This window comes from Manacus candei, unplaced genomic scaffold, assembly GCF_025592945.1.
Source record: "Manacus candei isolate 608988 ecotype Guabito, Panama unplaced genomic scaffold, ASM2559294v1 h1tg000086l, whole genome shotgun sequence".
In the NCBI taxonomy this organism is placed as follows: domain Eukaryota; kingdom Metazoa; phylum Chordata; class Aves; order Passeriformes; family Pipridae; genus Manacus; species Manacus candei.
Genome location: NW_026138134.1, coordinates 6,347,075 through 6,363,653, shown reverse-complemented (window position 1 = coordinate 6,363,653; position 16,579 = coordinate 6,347,075). Strand labels below are relative to the sequence as shown.

Below are 16,579 nucleotides of genomic sequence, written 5' to 3'. Positions count from 1 at the left end.
ATCTAGGCTTTCTTTAGCTCCAAATTATGCCTGCTGATCACTTATGCAACTATTATGAAACATCTACAGTAAAGCAGCACATCCTCATCTTGTCTAATTGAAGGAATTGTAGCCAGTAACAACACCAGCACTCTCCTCTAAAAGAAAAACTGCTAATTATTTTTGCCTTTAAAGAACAAAATGGCATTGATGTGATCAACAAAACAGGTGAGCACAAAGGCAGCCAGGCTTTTGTGCTTCAGGAATGTGCAGTACCAGAGTACAACAGGGAAGGGCAAGAAGGAATGAACAGGCTCATTTTGGTCCCCTGCACCTCTGAGAGGGGACCCCATAGCTCAGCCCTGCCACCCTCCCAGTCACTGACAGTGCTGCCATCAGGGTGCTCATTCCCAGCTGGGACACAGGAGGGAAAAACCCTTTCACAACCTTCCTGCGACTGTAGGTCCCTCTGGAAACTCCTCTGGAGAGGGTTTAGACTGCACTGCTCTTCAGGTTAATCCAACCCCGAGTGATCCAGCAGGAATTCCAAAGCATATCCTCAGTTCTTACAGACAGAGGTGGCTCTTTCCAAAAGGACCCCTGTGGCCCTGCTGCAGGGCTGGAGCTAAGCCCTGGGCAGACAGGGTGTGCTCCCCAGAGAGGGAAGCCCCGGGACTCCCACGTGCATCCCCGTGCAGCTCATGCAGCCCAGGGCAGAGGGCAGGCAGGCAGGGGCTGTGCTGATCCCCCAGGCAGATCCCAAGGCTCTGGGAAGGGCTGTACCTTCTCCTCGTTGCTGATGTTGCGGGTGGAGGTTCTCCAGGTGATGGAAGGGATGGGGTCCCCAGAGGCCTCGCAGGTCAGGGTGATCTGATCCTCCAGCTCCATGGCTGTTTTGTTCTCCACATAGGTGATTTTGGGTTTTGCTGGGAAGAAAAAGCAACCCTGACTCAGGTTGGGGCTTGGGATGAAGCTCATCTGCCAACAGCAACGATTGGGACAGGTAGCACTGGGGGAAAAGGCTTTGGAATGGTGACAAGCTGACTGCCATGCAGGGAAGGAGCAGAGTGGTGCTGGAGAAGAGGCACCTCCTGGCAGAACTAGAACCTCTTCTATTCATCCTTCCAGCTGAGGCTTGTAAGAGAGGACTAGGAGAGGGTGTATGTGAAGTAGAACCCATTTAACAGTGTACAAGTGATCAGTCCCTGGGATTACCAGCTGAATCTTCCACCTCCCTGTCTACTTTCTCTGCCCCAAATCAGCCTTTTGATAAGCAGCTTTGTTGAGTGGCTGCATATGGGACAGGGAGAATTATATTCCTTAACACTCCCAGATTCATAGAAGGCAGGAAAGCTGCTGATTCATCCCTGCAAGCTTGAGGTCACTCACACAGTGGTGGGGTGGAGTTCACCTCCCTGTCCAGGTTAGAGCAATTCCTACTGAGGTGCTAAAGCAGCTTGGGGTGGATCAGGATTCAGCCCTCTGGGCCTGGAAGATATTTCAGGTAGCATGTGAGCCTCATCACAGCCCCCCTGCCCAGGGCTGGATTTCTCTCCTGAGAGGGGAAGCAGGATGGAGCTGGGCTGTGTTTCAGACACACACACACGATGGCAGAGGAGCACAGCACTCCTTGGGGAAGCAGCAGCTCTGGATAAGCCCTGCCAGGCATTAACTGGGATAAGTAGGTTACTTCCAGCTTGCACTGGTGAGCTGCCAACACGGCCTGGAGTGGGAGGGGGATGGGAAGAGCATTCCTACCGAAGACTTTGAGGTGGATGGTGGCATCTGCCTCCCCTGCCTTGTTCTCAGCGATGCAGATGTACTCGGCCTCGTCGCTCTTGTCCACCTGCCTGATGACCAGCTCCGAGCCGTCGTAGTTGAAGCTGTATTTCTCCTCATCATCAGCCTCCTCCACGGGCTCTCCATCCCTGGGGGCACAAAGCACGTGGATGTGATGGGCAGCAGCAGTCAGAGGCTCCACAACCCCAAGGACAGTGTTCCTCAGGTGTGCAGCACTGCCTGGCACTGCCATGCAAGGCTGGGAGGGGACACGGCCAAAGCAGCTGACCTGGCTGAGCAAGGGCCTGCCAGGGGCAAGCACTGCAGGAATCCCTTGGTTTGCTTTGCTGGCATGCACAGCTTTTGCTTTATCTGTTAGACTGCCTTTATCTCAGCCAACAAGGTTTTTTTATTACCCTTCTGATTCTCCTCCCCATCCCACTCCCCCAGGTGGGCTGTGTGGGACTCGGCTGCCCACCAGGGTTTAACCCACAGCAGAATCCAACTTCAGTTCCATCATGAGTCCACCCTTTCCCTTGTGAATCAAATCCATTCATTTCATTCCAGTTAAGATGGTTTTTCCCCTCCAGCCTGGTTTTCCAGGCCTTGGGGAATCACCCCTGCTCACACACACCTCCCCAGGACACTGCACACAGCATCTTACTTTGTCCACGTCACGGTTGGCTCAGGAAAACCATCAGCATCACATGCCAAGGTGACAGACTGGCTGAGGTTGGCAGTGGCATTCATAGTGCTCTGCCTGGCACGCACAGAAGGAGGTACTGGAAGAGAAGAAATCCACAGCTGAGTTAGAAAGGACAGAAGGCTGAGCAAGAGGGAGCCTCAGGAGGCTCCTTGTGCATCTCTGCAATAACCACAGATGTCACCAGTTACTCAAACCCTTCCACCATCCCCTGCAGGTTTCAATCAACAGGTTTGATGCACGAGCTCTCCAAAGCAACCAGCACAGGGAACAAAGGGCAGGGGGTGGGGAGAGGCACAAAAAAAAATCATTGTGGTGGACAAAAGCACTTGTGAGTCCCACCAGGCTGAATTCCTCACTCTCAGTCACGGGACATTTCAGTTGGGTTTCCATCAGATGAGAACTCCCACAGTGAGGTTCTCACCCCCTGCTCTGCACCAGCCTTACTCTGAGCTCTCACCATTCACAATGACCTGGATGTCCTTGAAGTTGATCTCCCCCCGAGCCAAGATCCTCCCCTCACACCTGTACGTCCCCTCGTCCGTCTTCTTGATGCCCCGGATCTGCAGGTAGTTGTTGGACAGGACTATGAACCGCACTGCAAAGACAGAAGGGAGGCTCACCCAGGGGGCCTCAGGGCAGCTCTCTGCAGCTTCTGCTCCTCTCTGGGCCCCTTCTGGGTTGAGACAAGGATTGGTGGAGTGGAACTGCCCTTCCCACCACCAAAGGGAGATGCTGCTGCAGCTGGGTCTGACGGTGCCAAGGAAGGAACCCGGCTGTGGAGAGCAGCCAAGGGCTGGTGCTGGGCAGTGTAAGCACTCAGGGATAACCCACAGGAACACATCTACATTTCAGCAGAGCAGGCAATATGCTGAAGGCTTTACTGCCCTCCTACCTGTGTGCCTGCAGCAGGTAGGTGTGACAAACCAGCTGAGGCACAGCTGGAATCAGGGCTTTGGAGGCCCCTCTGGGCATGGCTGGCTGCAGCTTTGTGGAAGAAAGGGAAAGGTTCCTGCAAGGAGCTTTTAGCTCTTTTCCTCAGGAAGGCTGGAGAGTGTCACAACATCCAGCTTTTCTGTCTGATGGCACTTCTTTTATCTGATTGTTTTCTCTTTAGCATTCTTTGCTTATTCCAGTGTCAGAGCCTGATGGTCATTTCTGTGGGAACATTGCTGCCCTGCCACTGCCAAACCACAGCACCCTGACCAACTGAACTCACACCCTGTGACCCAGTGCCAGGCACAAACTGCTCCCCCTTCCCTGGTGCCCACCATCCATTTTGTGTGTGAGCCTGATCTGAGCTGATGGGAGATGGACACTGGAGCCCTGAACGGACGAGCACCAAGACCTTACCATCTTTTTTTAGGATGACATCCCTGCCTTTGTGCTTCCAGATGATGGTGGGAGGCAGCGAGCTGACCACGTCACACACGATCACAGCATCGTCCCCTTCCTTGAATTCCTGGGGGGTGGGAGCGTTCTTGAACATCAGCTTTTCTGAAAGCAAGGGAAGGAGAGAGTCACTGCAGCTTTCCCACCTCAAGCTGTGCTCCTGACTCAAACCTGAGGGAAGCAAAGAAACCCCAGAGGGCCCCAAACCCCCTGGAAATCATCTTGTTGCCAAGGGGAGGATAAAGGTGTGTCTGATTGAATGCACTGCCCCATTCTCCAGCCCTGTCCACCAGGAATATCAGTGGGCCAAATCCATTCCCTAAATAACCCACACTGCAAACTGTGACCTTGGAACTGCTCAGCTTCCCAGCAGGAAGGGGAGAAGCTGCTCTCGTGGCTCTGCTGGCCAACATGCTGATGGCTTATTATAAACCTGCTGAGTGTGGGCCCCTTCACTCAACACCAGAGCAGCCCCACAGCATGTCTGTCACCCACAACAGCTGCTCCCTCTGGTTACTCCTCCTGGACACTCAGGAAGAGCCAGAACCTTCTCCTTGCACCCCTTGCTCTCCGAAGAATTCCCAGCCCTGCCTTTCTGAAGGATTTCAGCACAGACGTGCTGGTGAGCAGACCACAGGTCCAGTCCCCATTAACCCCCAAAACCCAGGGAGGAGGAGGAGGAGGCTGCACCTTCTCCACAGCCCCTTTCTTTTCACCCTCCTTCCCCCCCTTTAAGCCCAGCCTTTTCCAGGGAGTCACAAGCCTTGCCCCCCTGCTGCTGCCCCAAGAAGGGGCCCCGGGGCCGCGGCCTTACGGAAGATCTTGACGTTGACGGTGGCCTCGGAGTCGCCCTCGTCGGCGCTGCTGACCACGCACTTGTAGATGCCGGCGTCGTCGATGTTGGCGTTGTAGATGGTGAGGGTGGAGGAGAAGTCATCGTTCCGCACCACCGAGATGCGCTGCTGGTTCGGCGTCAGCCTCTCCCCGTTCGGGGAGAACCACGAGATGTCCTTGTGCTTGGCCTCCCCTGCCACTGGGGGGGACAGGGGAGAACACAACACCACACTGAGCCCAACCCTGCGCTCCTCGGCCTTGCGAGTCCTGCTACAGCAAATCTCACCCCTCAGAGCACAGTCCCGCTTCCAAAGAGCTGCCAGCACCAATCAAACCCACCCAGACATGGGTTATGCCTGAGGCCAGCACTCACCTTGACATAAGAAGAACTTGGATTCTCCAACGCTGATCTCCCCCTGACTCGGAACGATGTCCACTTGTAGAGAGGCTGGGAAAGAGAAGAGCACACAGGGAGTGGTTAAACAACAGGAGTGGTCTTCAGCAACAAAGCTTTGCTGGCCTTCCAACCCCTACAGCTCCTTTATTCAGCAGAGTCCAGTATAACACTCATTTTCTGATCTGAATTACACTGGTACTAAACAAGTGAGAAAGGACAGCACAGGTCCCCATTTCCATATCCAGCACAGGTCCCCATTTCCATGTCCAGCACAGGTCCCCATTTCCATGTCCAGCACAGGTCCCCCTTTCCACGTCCAGCACAGGTCCCCCTTTCCACGTCCAGCACAGGTCCCCATTTCCATGTCCAGCACAGCTTCCCCCTTTCCATGTCCATTCACACCCAGCCCTGCCCAGTGCACATCCACGCATGTCCAGTGCCCTTTTCCCCCAGCAACATCCCTGCCTTCTTCATTGCATAAATTATGACCCATTAGGCAGAAAATGTAATTGGATTCTGGCTTTCCTCCAGCTATAGCTTAATTCCACGGCAGATCTGTGGCCTAACAAGCCCAGGTCAAGTTGAATTTGAGGACACCAAAATGAATAGGTTTTCTTTCAAAAACCCCCTCCCGGTGTTTTCACGCTGTAGTGCATGAAAATCCCTCTCCCAGAGCAGCTCATTTTACCTCCAGACCACAGAGGTGTTATTTTAGCTGCCAAACACACCTGGATTTTCAAGGAACATGCGTTGCTTGAGAAATTAAAACCTGACTGTGTGTGCCAATGGCAACATTCCTTAAAATACTCGGGAAACATATGGATGGGGGGGGTTAGGCATTAAGGCTGCAGCCACACACAGCTGAAGGAGCACTGCCTGCCCTCAGTAAAGAAGGACAGAAGCATTAGGATGGGCTGAGCACATTCCTGCAGCCAACAGCCACTGTGACACAGCACTTCTGCTCACAGGGAAACAGGAAGCAATTCATGGCAGCCAGTGGAGCCCTGCAAAGGATGGTCCTGGGGCAAGGTCTGGGCCACATCTCTGGCTTTGCTCTCCCTGGATTTCAGCAGGCTGTGCTGATAAGTGCTGGTGTTCCAGCCCAACAGGCTGGGCTACAGCAGTGAACAGAACCAACCCAGCCCAGACTCAGCTGACAGCAGAGTTGGGAGCACTGTGTGCTCCAGGGCTGGCCACGTTCACAGGTCTGCCCAGCCCAGAGCCTGCCAGAGGGGGACATTCAAGTACCCCTGGATGCCCTGAGGAACAGCAAGGGGCTCATTCCAGCCCCTCCTGGCCTGTCCAAGACACCCTTCTGAGCCCTGCAGCTGGACCACAACAATGTTGGGATTGAATTCCCCACAGAGCTGCCAGCCCAAGGAAGGGCTCTCAGCCCAGCCAGCAGAGCTTGCTTTCTCCTCAGGCAAGCACTGCTATCAGACCACGGGGTGCTGGTAAAATGGCTTTGAGCTAATTGAGATCTAATATAAATTCATTCCCCCCTCTTCTTTTTTTTTGCCACCCTACACTGTATAAACACACCACTGGCCCTCTTCTGCACTTGTGAGAGTCGCTGCCTGCTGGGAAGGCAGTGGTACAGGCTGGGGTTATTAATGCCTTTCATTCCATTCTCAGGTGCTTTCTGTTACAGCTAGAAAGGAGAAAAAAGGCTCTGTGTAAAGCACTGAACTTTTCATCACCCCCAAATTTGGCATCTGGGCTCTACCTCACATCTTTTTTTATGCATGTCTGTGCCACAGCAGATGCAAAGAATGGGAGGAAACCACACAACCTGGGAATATCTCACTGTAATGACAGCCAAAAGGGCCAGGCAAGAGATCTGAGCCCAGGCAACACTCAGCTCTCAACACTTTCACTTTTTTTTTTCCAAGGGCTCAGCTCCTTCTGTGCATTTAAGAGTTTCAGGAGAATGAAACCTGGAAACCACCCCTGGGACACAGGAAGGTAAAACTCTTTGGAGTCTTAGAAAGGAGCAAAGGAAGGACATCCCTGGTTATGCCTCACTCAGTCACTGCTCCCTCTGCTCCACCAGCAGCAAAGTTATCATTAAATCTCATCATTACTGGCCTAAGAAACAGCATTTCTGCAAAGGTTGTACAGAGGGGCAGCAATTCCTTCACCACCAATCCCCCTGCACGTCAGCACAGGGGGAGGGAGGCACAGGGGAAACCTCCCTAGTCAGTTATTACTGACTCCAGAAAAGCACTTTTCAAACCCAGAAACTGCCAAGGGACAGAAACAGTGACCTGGTGAGCAGCAGGAACCAGAGAGGCAGTATTAACAAACCTGCTTCACACCACACTTCAGCTTCTTTAATTTAATCCAGGAACAAGATGCTCAAGTACCCCAAGGTAGACCCAAACCTAACTGCTGTTTCAAGTGCTATTTTACTCCAGTTTCCACTGGGAGAGGAAATTCCCAGGGCTCATCTGTGCAGAAACACACCAAGGGTACTTATTAAAGGCACAAAACACACTCCAGAAACCCTCAATGTTTCCACTCTGCCAGAGATGTCAAGGAACAAAATTCTACCTGGCTTTTTTTAGCCTTTTGTGTCTTCTGACGGTGGGTCTGTGCAGGAGACTGGACAGGCTGTGGGGCTGCTCCAGCCCTGGGTTTTGTCCTCACAGTGTCTGCCAACAGCGTTCAGGCTTTGTCCTACAAATGGCCAGATCCCTGGAGATGAAACTGGGCACCAAAGAGCCCAGGGGACACTGAAGGTAACCTGTGGAAACCAGCTACAATCTGAGCAATGTTCCTCTGAGTGACTCCCACCGAGCTCACCTGACAGCAGGGGAATCCAGCCCTGACTGCCCCAGCCAGCCCTCGCTTTGCTGACACCATAACCTGGAGAAACAGCCCATCAGAACCACGAGCTGTGCCTGCAATTACACCAACAACTGCTCCCTGCTCGCTAAACCTTCCTGCTCAGTGTGTGACCAAACCAACAGACCCAGCCCTGCCACGGGTTTTAATCACTATTTAATCGGTATTTTTGCTTTGCAGTTCAGGCAAACGGAGACTATTTTTTCCACTCTTCATTTAATAGACACTGGGAGCCCATTTGTATTCCACTTCCAACTTCAAGCAATAAAGGCCTTTTTAGCATCACATAATAACTGCATTAAAAGGCCTCTTCATAATCACACAATAACACTTTTTATAGCTCTGCCCTCCCCCATATCTTTTATCTGGTTACAAAGTTCCCCAGCCCCCAAATAATGCTGAATAATTCCCCATTGATTTGAAAAAAAAAAATAAAAAATTGCTAATGCAACTTCCTGTTCATCTGTAGTTAAATATAATTAGTTTTGCATTTCAACAAAAGAAACAAGCTCAAATTAGGCCCTGATTTGGGTAATAGGCAGGGAGGCTGTACCCTACTGGGCTAAGGCTGAGCCTAACACAGCAGGGTTTACCTGGGGGGTAAATAAGGTGCCACTTGCAGCAGAGGGAAGGGGGTTCAGTGCTGGGTGTTGGCTCCCTGTCTGCCCAAACTCACAGGGACTCCAAGGAAGCAGAGTGTGAGTGACCTGCAGCCACACTCCCAGTCTGGAACATCTGCCTGGAACATCCCTGTCTATGCAAAGGGAATGTCTTGGAACACTCAATACACTCAGGACAAATCTGCAGCAATGCAAATCTACCGTGGGGTTGTGTCCATGGATAAATGAGAGCTCATCCCCCCCATCCTTCCCTTCCCACAAAACATTCCTGCTTTCCAGCCTGCCATCCCTTCAGCACTGACCCTCACAAGGTCCCAGTCTGAGCCTTGGAACTCAAAAAGGATCTAAAACCTTGGCTGCCCAGCAGGAATGGTCCCATCTCACTCCAGCACTGGGGGTCACATCAGACCCTTCCCAGCCAGTTCTCTCTGCCAAGAGCACCTCAGCTCTCTGCTCACCTTTGGAGCCCCGTTAATACCCAACCCCCTGGTTCTCAGGGCTCTCTCTGACAGGCACCACTCCTGGTCTGGAACACAGGGAACTGGGATATATTTGGCTGGGAGGCAGCAGAGCCCCTGCCATGGCAGCAATCCCTGTCCTTGTGTCACTCCTGTCACAGTAACCCTGCAAGGGTGCATCACCACAACGTGCAGGTGAGGCTCAGGGAAAATGCAGCATAAAATAAAGCACGACAGGGATGAAATCAGCTGTAAATATTCCCTGTGTTCCCTTGCTAAAGACTGTACCTTTATTTTCATTCATTTCTAGCAACAGTTCTCCGACTCAGCTAAATTGCAGAAATAAAAATCATCGGGGAAAAAAAAAATCTCTGCTGGGTCTAATGCCCCCAGCTCTCCGAGTAAGGGCAGGATTTGTAAAGCTTGTGAGCCCAGCAGATTATGGTGAAAGCCCTCAGGATTTAATACACAACAAAGGCTTAACAAGACAAAGACATGCCTCCTGTACACGGTCACTTTATTAAAAATACGCTGACTGCTCAGGAGGAGGAGGAGGAGGCAGCTGGGATTGATCCCAGCTGGGCTGCAGATCCAATTCCTCCCCCGTCGCCATGGGAACCACTCCCTAAATCTGCCAGGAATTGGAGGAGGGGACGGCTGGTACCTTTGGGGAATATCAGATCAGAAGGATTCGGGGAGGCAGCAAACAGCAGCTCAGCACAAAGAGAGAGATGTGAGCAGAGCTCCGTTTGCAGGGGAAGCAGCTGCAACCAAACCCCCCAGCACAGCCCGGGCTGACCTGGATGTGGGAGGATGCTCCTCACTCACCCCGCTGCCAAACACTCCCTCCTGCCCCAAAACCACCTCCAGCAGTCCCTCTGCCATCCTGGGAGTGCCTGCAGCTATTTAAATGCTGCTAACACCTTCTCCTACAGACACTCAGGAACCAAAGCACAACTCCTCAGACGTACCAGTGGTTTCACACGGAACACGGTTTTTATGCCTCTTCTGACGACATTCCTGATAAAAGCTTTTTACTGCTACGGATCATAAAACTAATAGTCCTATTTGCCACAGCAAATATTTTCATTTACCTGAGGCAGAGTAAGCCAAGATGCTTTATGGAGCCATTAAATCAGGGTAGGGACAATTTTAATTAAAAACTATGGAAGCCGCGACGTCCTGCCAAAAAAGAAATTTGGGTGACACTGCACTAAGGACCCAGAGAAGATGAGAAAAACAGGATTTGCTAAAGCTCCTGATTCAAGACTAATCTTGCTGCAGCCAGTTTCTCTTGGCAGCCCGTGAGCAGCACACACACTCTGCATTTGGGGGGACAGAACTATTGCTCCACTTGTGAGGCAGGAGCAGCTCCACCCCCGTGAGAGCTGAGGCTCCTGGAAGGTCCCTGTCATTCCCCAAAGGAAGCAATCCCTACCCCCTGCAAGCTCCATTCCCCCCACAGTCCATCATTTAACCTTAGCACCTCATCCTTAGCATAAGCTTTGATGCAAAGTATTGAAAGTAACTCTTTCCCAACCTCGGTGATGTAGTTTTGGGGACGTATTTTTAGCAATGGTTAAAAAGCTGAACTGGTTGAAAAGCTCAAAATTCAGTATTTACTTCATAGAAATCATTAACTCCAGTGTAACACCCACAAAACTGCAGTCACCTGATTCACTCCAGGAAGGCACATTCCAGGTCTGGCTCCTTCATCCTGTATTTTAGAACAGTTTCTCCCTTTGCTAATTCACACAGGAATGTCTCAGGAGGAAAATAAAGCCTTCTCTTGTACTTCAGTTAAAAGGAAGAAGAAAACATGGAATGTAGTTTTTTTTCTCTTCTCTCAGTTTCCAAAGAGGTCAAATCAGGCAGAAGCAAAGCTCTCAAATTCCTAATTGCTTGTTTGTGAAGCATCATCAGATGTAAATGCATGAAAGTTACAGGCTGTAGTGAGAACAGGGCTTGGTTTCTCCTGCTCCCAGGTTTGGCAACTTCTGCTCAAGGTCATTCCTCTTCCCAAAGCACTTGGATGAAGGTGACAGGGACAACACAGCCCTCATCAATAATCCTGCTGTGGCTCCCAGCTCCAAAGTTCACCCAGGTGACCTCTCCAGGTCCCTCCACCCTGCCCTGCTCTGGTTCTGTCACATCTTTGCCACCAGGGACTATACATTTTTCTTACATCTCGCTATTTCTGCTCAAAATTAACGAGAGAAGTGGCTGCCCCAGCATGCCAAGGGTCATGTCCTAATCACTGCTCTGCCCTGGGCAGCACAGGGACACTGCCAGGGATCCGGAATCCCAGGGGAACAGGAGCCCTGCTGTGCTGGCAGTGGCCTGGAAGGGCCGTGGCTCACACAGGTCACCCCCTGCTCATCCATCATCTGCCCCTGGCAGCTCAGGGGAAGGCAGAAGCAACCCAAGTGTTGAGGAGACAGAGAATCACAACTGTTCAAAGGCAAGAAAACATCCAAAGGCCCTTCACTTTTGGATGCTGCTTCTAAGTGTGCCTTCGAGGCCCCCCAGCCGAGGTTGGAGGCAGGAGCTCTGCACTCAAACACCAGGATCTGGGTTTTTTGGATGTCTTACAAACATCCAAATCCAAGGCACCTTGAAGAATTCCTACACGAGTTTATACCAGTTTTGTCTGGGAAAGGATTTCACACTTGGAAACCCAAGTGCTTAAATATTCCTCCTGCATTCAGAGCCTTTCTGCCTCTCCTGAGCTGTGGCTCACAAACACTTCAGAGAGAGCACTACATATTTTAATAGTTTAAATTCATATCTGGAGCCATCATCTGCCAAGTGCAAAGTGCCAGGAATCAATAGTTCATTTAATGTGTCTATTAATCTTTCATACCTAGTGGGCCCTGGGAATCCTGTGATAGCTGAATATCACTATATAGCTTGGGAAGAGCTAAAAATCATAGACTTAGACTGATAATAAACAGGGATTATCAACGCTGCCTTACAGCTTAATATTCCAAGATTAAACAGACCCATTTTTCCTTGCTATATTAGGTGAAAAAGAAATTTAATTCAAAAAATAAATGACATTAAAAACATGGGAAGGTTCTTTCACTGTGTAAAATCACATGGGAAGGTTCTTTAACTGTATAAAATCACATGGCAAGAGCAGAAGGCATAAGGAAGCAAAAGAACAAGAAAACATGTCAGTATTTATAATTCTTATAATTTTTTGTACAAGCCTTCCATGATGGTGAACAAAACCACCTCAGCCACTCGTCCCCCATGGACAAAGCACTGTCACAGGGCAGACTATTGGACGTTTCTGGGAATTTGGTGAACTTCCTGAACACATCAGTGCCTCTGGAAATACCACTGTAATTTGTGGGTAGGCTGTGATAACATTTAAAGCAGGATATTAACTGGAAGACCTTTTGCAACCACCACACTGTTGGAACCTCCAGAATTCCAGCAGGTCATTAGGACTGTCAGCATCATTAATGCAGCTTTCCACTGAATAAAAACCAAAGCATTAATAGAATGCAAACAGAAGCCCAAGGACTGGGAAGAATAACATGCTAATACAGTGCCCTATTTGCTCAACAAGCACAGGAACAAAAAATCCCTTCAGGCAAGAGGGAAATGAGCTTGTTTGCTGCCTCCTCTGCTGCTGCACCACTGCTTTAACTACTGGGTGTCAGACTCATGTCAAGTCCAGGCAGTAAATCAGTGCCCCCCTCGTTCAGGCACTGCAGTGCAGAGCAGAGGAACAGTTCACACAACCTCAAATTCAGACATCACTGACAGCCAAGGAGCCCAGAAAGGGGAGATCCCAGGGCAGAAACAAAAGGAATCTGAACCCACCCAAAGGCAGTGTATCCTCCCAGCATCAGCTGGGACTGGCAGGAGAAACAGGCACCAAATTGCCACAAGGCAGGAAAATGTTTCATCTGCTGTTCCTTTGGGAAATCTCCTGGAAACTCAGGAAACTCAATCTCTGCAGCTCAGAAGTCATGCAAGTCAGACAAAGGACGTTTTAGCTGAACATTTGTGCTTCAAAAATCAGGAGAACTGTCAGAGTTCAGGACCAAACCCCTCCTGGTCACTCCTTGCAATAATTGCTCCAAGACTTGCAGTCATTTATTCCATGTAAGCACCAAGAGAAAACCTCCAGGGCACTCTAAGCACAAACGGATTTTCACACCTCTCCCTGTGCAGTAAAACACAGGATATAGGGAAAAACTAGAATAACAGGGAACTGGAGCCCTGCTGCTGCTGCTGGGTGCTTCGTGTGACACTGCTCTGGTGACAGGTCTCTAAAAAACCCAAATAAAAAACCAAAATACAGAAGCCACACACACAGATTCACCTTCTGACCCTGCTGTGCTCTGCACAGATCTGAGCACACTGGGCACAAATACAGGAGCTGTTCCCTTTGTTCCTGCTCTGATTTCCACCCCCTCAGTGCACTGGGCTCTCGGGGTGTTCCAGGGACTGAACTCGGGGCAGTGGCAGGTTCAGCATCTCTAACTCACCCTGCACACATCAAATCACCCCAAACCAGGGACTCTCCACTGCAGCAGTTCAGAAGGGAAGGGAAGGAGCAGGTGAAGGCTGTAAATGGTGAGAGCACAGCCCAAGGCACACCAGTGTCCAAGATGACCAAGAGCAGCCCTGCCTTAAACCCACCCAGGCTTCCTGATCTGTGCTAAACCCACTGCAACCCCACCAAACTTCGTGAGCAAAATGTAAGCAACAAATCCATAATCCCAGGGAGGCAAAGTCAGCCTGGTCAAGCCACACACACAGATCCATCCCTTCTCTCTCCTCCCAGCCCTGCTCTCAGCTCACTCCCATGCTCTGCTGTCTCAGTCTCCTCCAGGACTTCCCCTCTCGGGAGAGAAACATCAGAACACTTTGGCCTGGGAAGTTCAGTGCCTGTCACCAGTTCTGCTCACTCCACACAACAGCAGCCCCTTCTCTCTGAAGCAGGCTCTGCTATTCCCTGCACACTCCCATCTTTCCTAGGATGCTGCATTTGTTTCCATAGTAATGTCATTGTTTACCCTCCTCCTTCATTTCTTTTGACCAAGGAATGGCTGTGTCTCCCTAAACTTTATTTCCTCAGTGTAATAAAACCAGCAGAACCCAGTCTGACTTGATTACTGCACTGGAGATCCATGGGGTTCTGAATGACACCAGCTTATATTTTTATTTTCTGGCTGATGAATCCACCTGAACAAAGACAATGAGAAGTCACTCTCGAGCTTTTATGAGATACAACATTTGCTTTCAAAACAAGCTGTGTCCCACATGCAGAGTTAACTTGGGGTAACTGTTGAAAATCCAGTTGTGCTCTAATTGCTGCCCAGTCTGATGGCAAGAGCTTGACATTACTGGTACTATAATTAAATGTAATTAGCTAATACACTCGAGTGGTGACCACGATTTTCAGAATATTTGGGCCCAAATGAAGAGTCAAAGGCAGGGTTACTCTAAAGCAGCTTTTCTCCTTCAGGTTCCATGAAAAATCTCAACCCCCAGCTCCTTATTTAGATGTCCAGGGTGGCCCAGGACTGAGCACTGAACACCTCCTGCCCAGAGATGCTTCAGTCCTGCTCTGCACTCTCAAATATCAGACCTTTTTATTGAGATGTGTTCCCTAAATAGGAACTGTCAGGAGGGATTACCCAGCCTGGAACTGGAGTTAAGCTCTTTAGGGGAGGGGCTGTTTTGTTTACAATTTAAAGAGCATTTCCCACACAGGACCCTGCTCTGGGACTGTGGCCCCTGTGCTCTGCCACAGGGATGAGCCAGGTCCAATACCTGCTTTCCAGCAGCAGCCAGGAGCAGCTTTGGGAGCAGAAGCAGGCAGGGTTAATCCCCAGGATAATGTATATCCAGGGACAGACTCCACTTGACCCCTATTTACTAATGGCTAGGGACATTCTGTGAAGCCTGAGGATTTAGCTGTCTTCTAAAGCTCCCTTGTAGATATGAATTCCTTCATTCTGTCCTGAACAACACCCTCAGGCCCAGGGGGGGACTGCTGGGCTGTGCCAGGGCCAGCAGCTGGACTTGGAGGGTCCTGGTGGGTCCCTTCCAACCCAGGAGATTCTCTGATAACTTTTGCTCAGAGATCTACGAGTTCACAAATACAGAGATGATTATTGAACACAGATGTATAGCTCCTTTCCTTGATCAGAAAGAAAGATGTTCATTTTATCCCCCGTTTGACCAATGTTAACAACTTCAGGCAATGCAAGAACAATTCTCCTGTGACACCTGAGGATCTATTTAAGCCTTAAAAGCCACAACACTCAATGAAAATGTTTCTCTTAACACAACTATTTTCTCCTTCACCCCCCCCTTGCACACAGCAGCTGTCAGGGCTCGTGGAATCAGGTTTACCACATTTTGCTGCTCTTTACAGTGTTTGCATTGCAACTGTAGTGCAGGAAACTACACCCTGGAAAGGAGCAGGAGGGGAAGGGGAGAGCTCAGTGAGCTGAGAGGGCAAAGACCTTTGGGCCACCCGAGGATTCATCTCAATTCCTTTCCTTCCACACTCCCTCCTGCTCTCCAGGACGTGAAATAACCTCACCACTGTCACAGAACACATAACGGCAGAACAGAAAATGCAGGAGGAGTAAGACAAATGTCCTCTGAGAGTACAAGAGGAATGAAAATGTCCTCAAACTGGAACAAAAGCAGACACACACCAAGTGATCAATGTGGAGGCTCTGCTGGAAGAACAAACCCAAGTGTCACTGTATTGCCAGGATTAAAAATAGCAAAAGCTCCTGTACCACTAAAACCCCTCGTGGAATTGTTGTTACTATGATTAATTGCTCTTTACTTTAAGAAGTCCCCAGGGACCAGTGAGATGTGCAAGTGTCTGAATCTCCCAGATACAATATCCTGCCTTTCATCTCCACCATGGAGAGCCAGGATTTGTTGTTCCAGCCCCAGCCCCACATTTCCCAACCTCCACAGCTCTGCAAATAATCACCAGCAACAGGAGAAAACATCCACACAGGGCAGACTCCAGCCAGCTGATCCTTGCACTCACTTCAGGCTTAAAAAGGGAACTTGGAGAGCACAAAACTTATGTTGGGACAACACACATTGCAAAAAGCAGTCAGGCTCCCCACAATATATGTGGACAGGCAGCCTTGGTAGAAGGTTCTGGATGTGATTAAGAGCATCTGTAAAACTGGAGAGCCTCGTTTCCAACAATTTCCATTAAACAAGAAATTTCCAATAAATTGAATAAGGTGTGTTCCTCAATATCTGCAGTCCCTCAGTTATTTGCAAGGCCCTTTTCTCATCCAACCCCCCCTCCCAAAAAAAAACTTGGCTACAAAAGCCCAGCCCTACCAAGACAGAGCAATGATTCATCCAGCAAAGCAAGTCATGGGAGAGGAGAGGAATAAATAACTGCACCACAGGAAGGTCCAAAATCTCAACTCACACGTTTTGGGGCTTCTCAGTTTACTAACCAAGCAAATAAATACTGGAGGAATAACTGAGAACAGTTGGGTTGTAAATTCAGGTTAATACAGCTTGCACCCTCGCCCCTCAACAGAGCAGCACAGTT

The 16,579-nt window shown here is 50.0% G+C and overlaps 1 protein-coding gene across 12 annotated transcripts in view; it reads right to left on the bottom strand.

Moving 5' to 3' along the window:
- NCAM1 (neural cell adhesion molecule 1) overlaps window positions 1-16,579 on the bottom strand; it is a 90,516-nt gene that overhangs the window by 40,354 nt on the left and 33,583 nt on the right. For all 12 annotated transcript variants that reach the window (XM_051812160.1, XM_051812151.1, XM_051812152.1 and 9 more), the window contains exons 2-8: window positions 5,061-5,135; window positions 4,668-4,886; window positions 3,815-3,958; window positions 2,922-3,059; window positions 2,423-2,540; window positions 1,738-1,907; window positions 763-905 (exon numbers count right to left, since the gene is read on the bottom strand). In XM_051812160.1, the coding sequence (XP_051668120.1) occupies window positions 763-905; window positions 1,738-1,907; window positions 2,423-2,540; window positions 2,922-3,059; window positions 3,815-3,958; window positions 4,668-4,886; window positions 5,061-5,135 (1,007 nt within the window). The remainder of the gene's footprint in view (window positions 1-762; window positions 906-1,737; window positions 1,908-2,422; window positions 2,541-2,921; window positions 3,060-3,814; window positions 3,959-4,667; window positions 4,887-5,060; window positions 5,136-16,579) is intronic.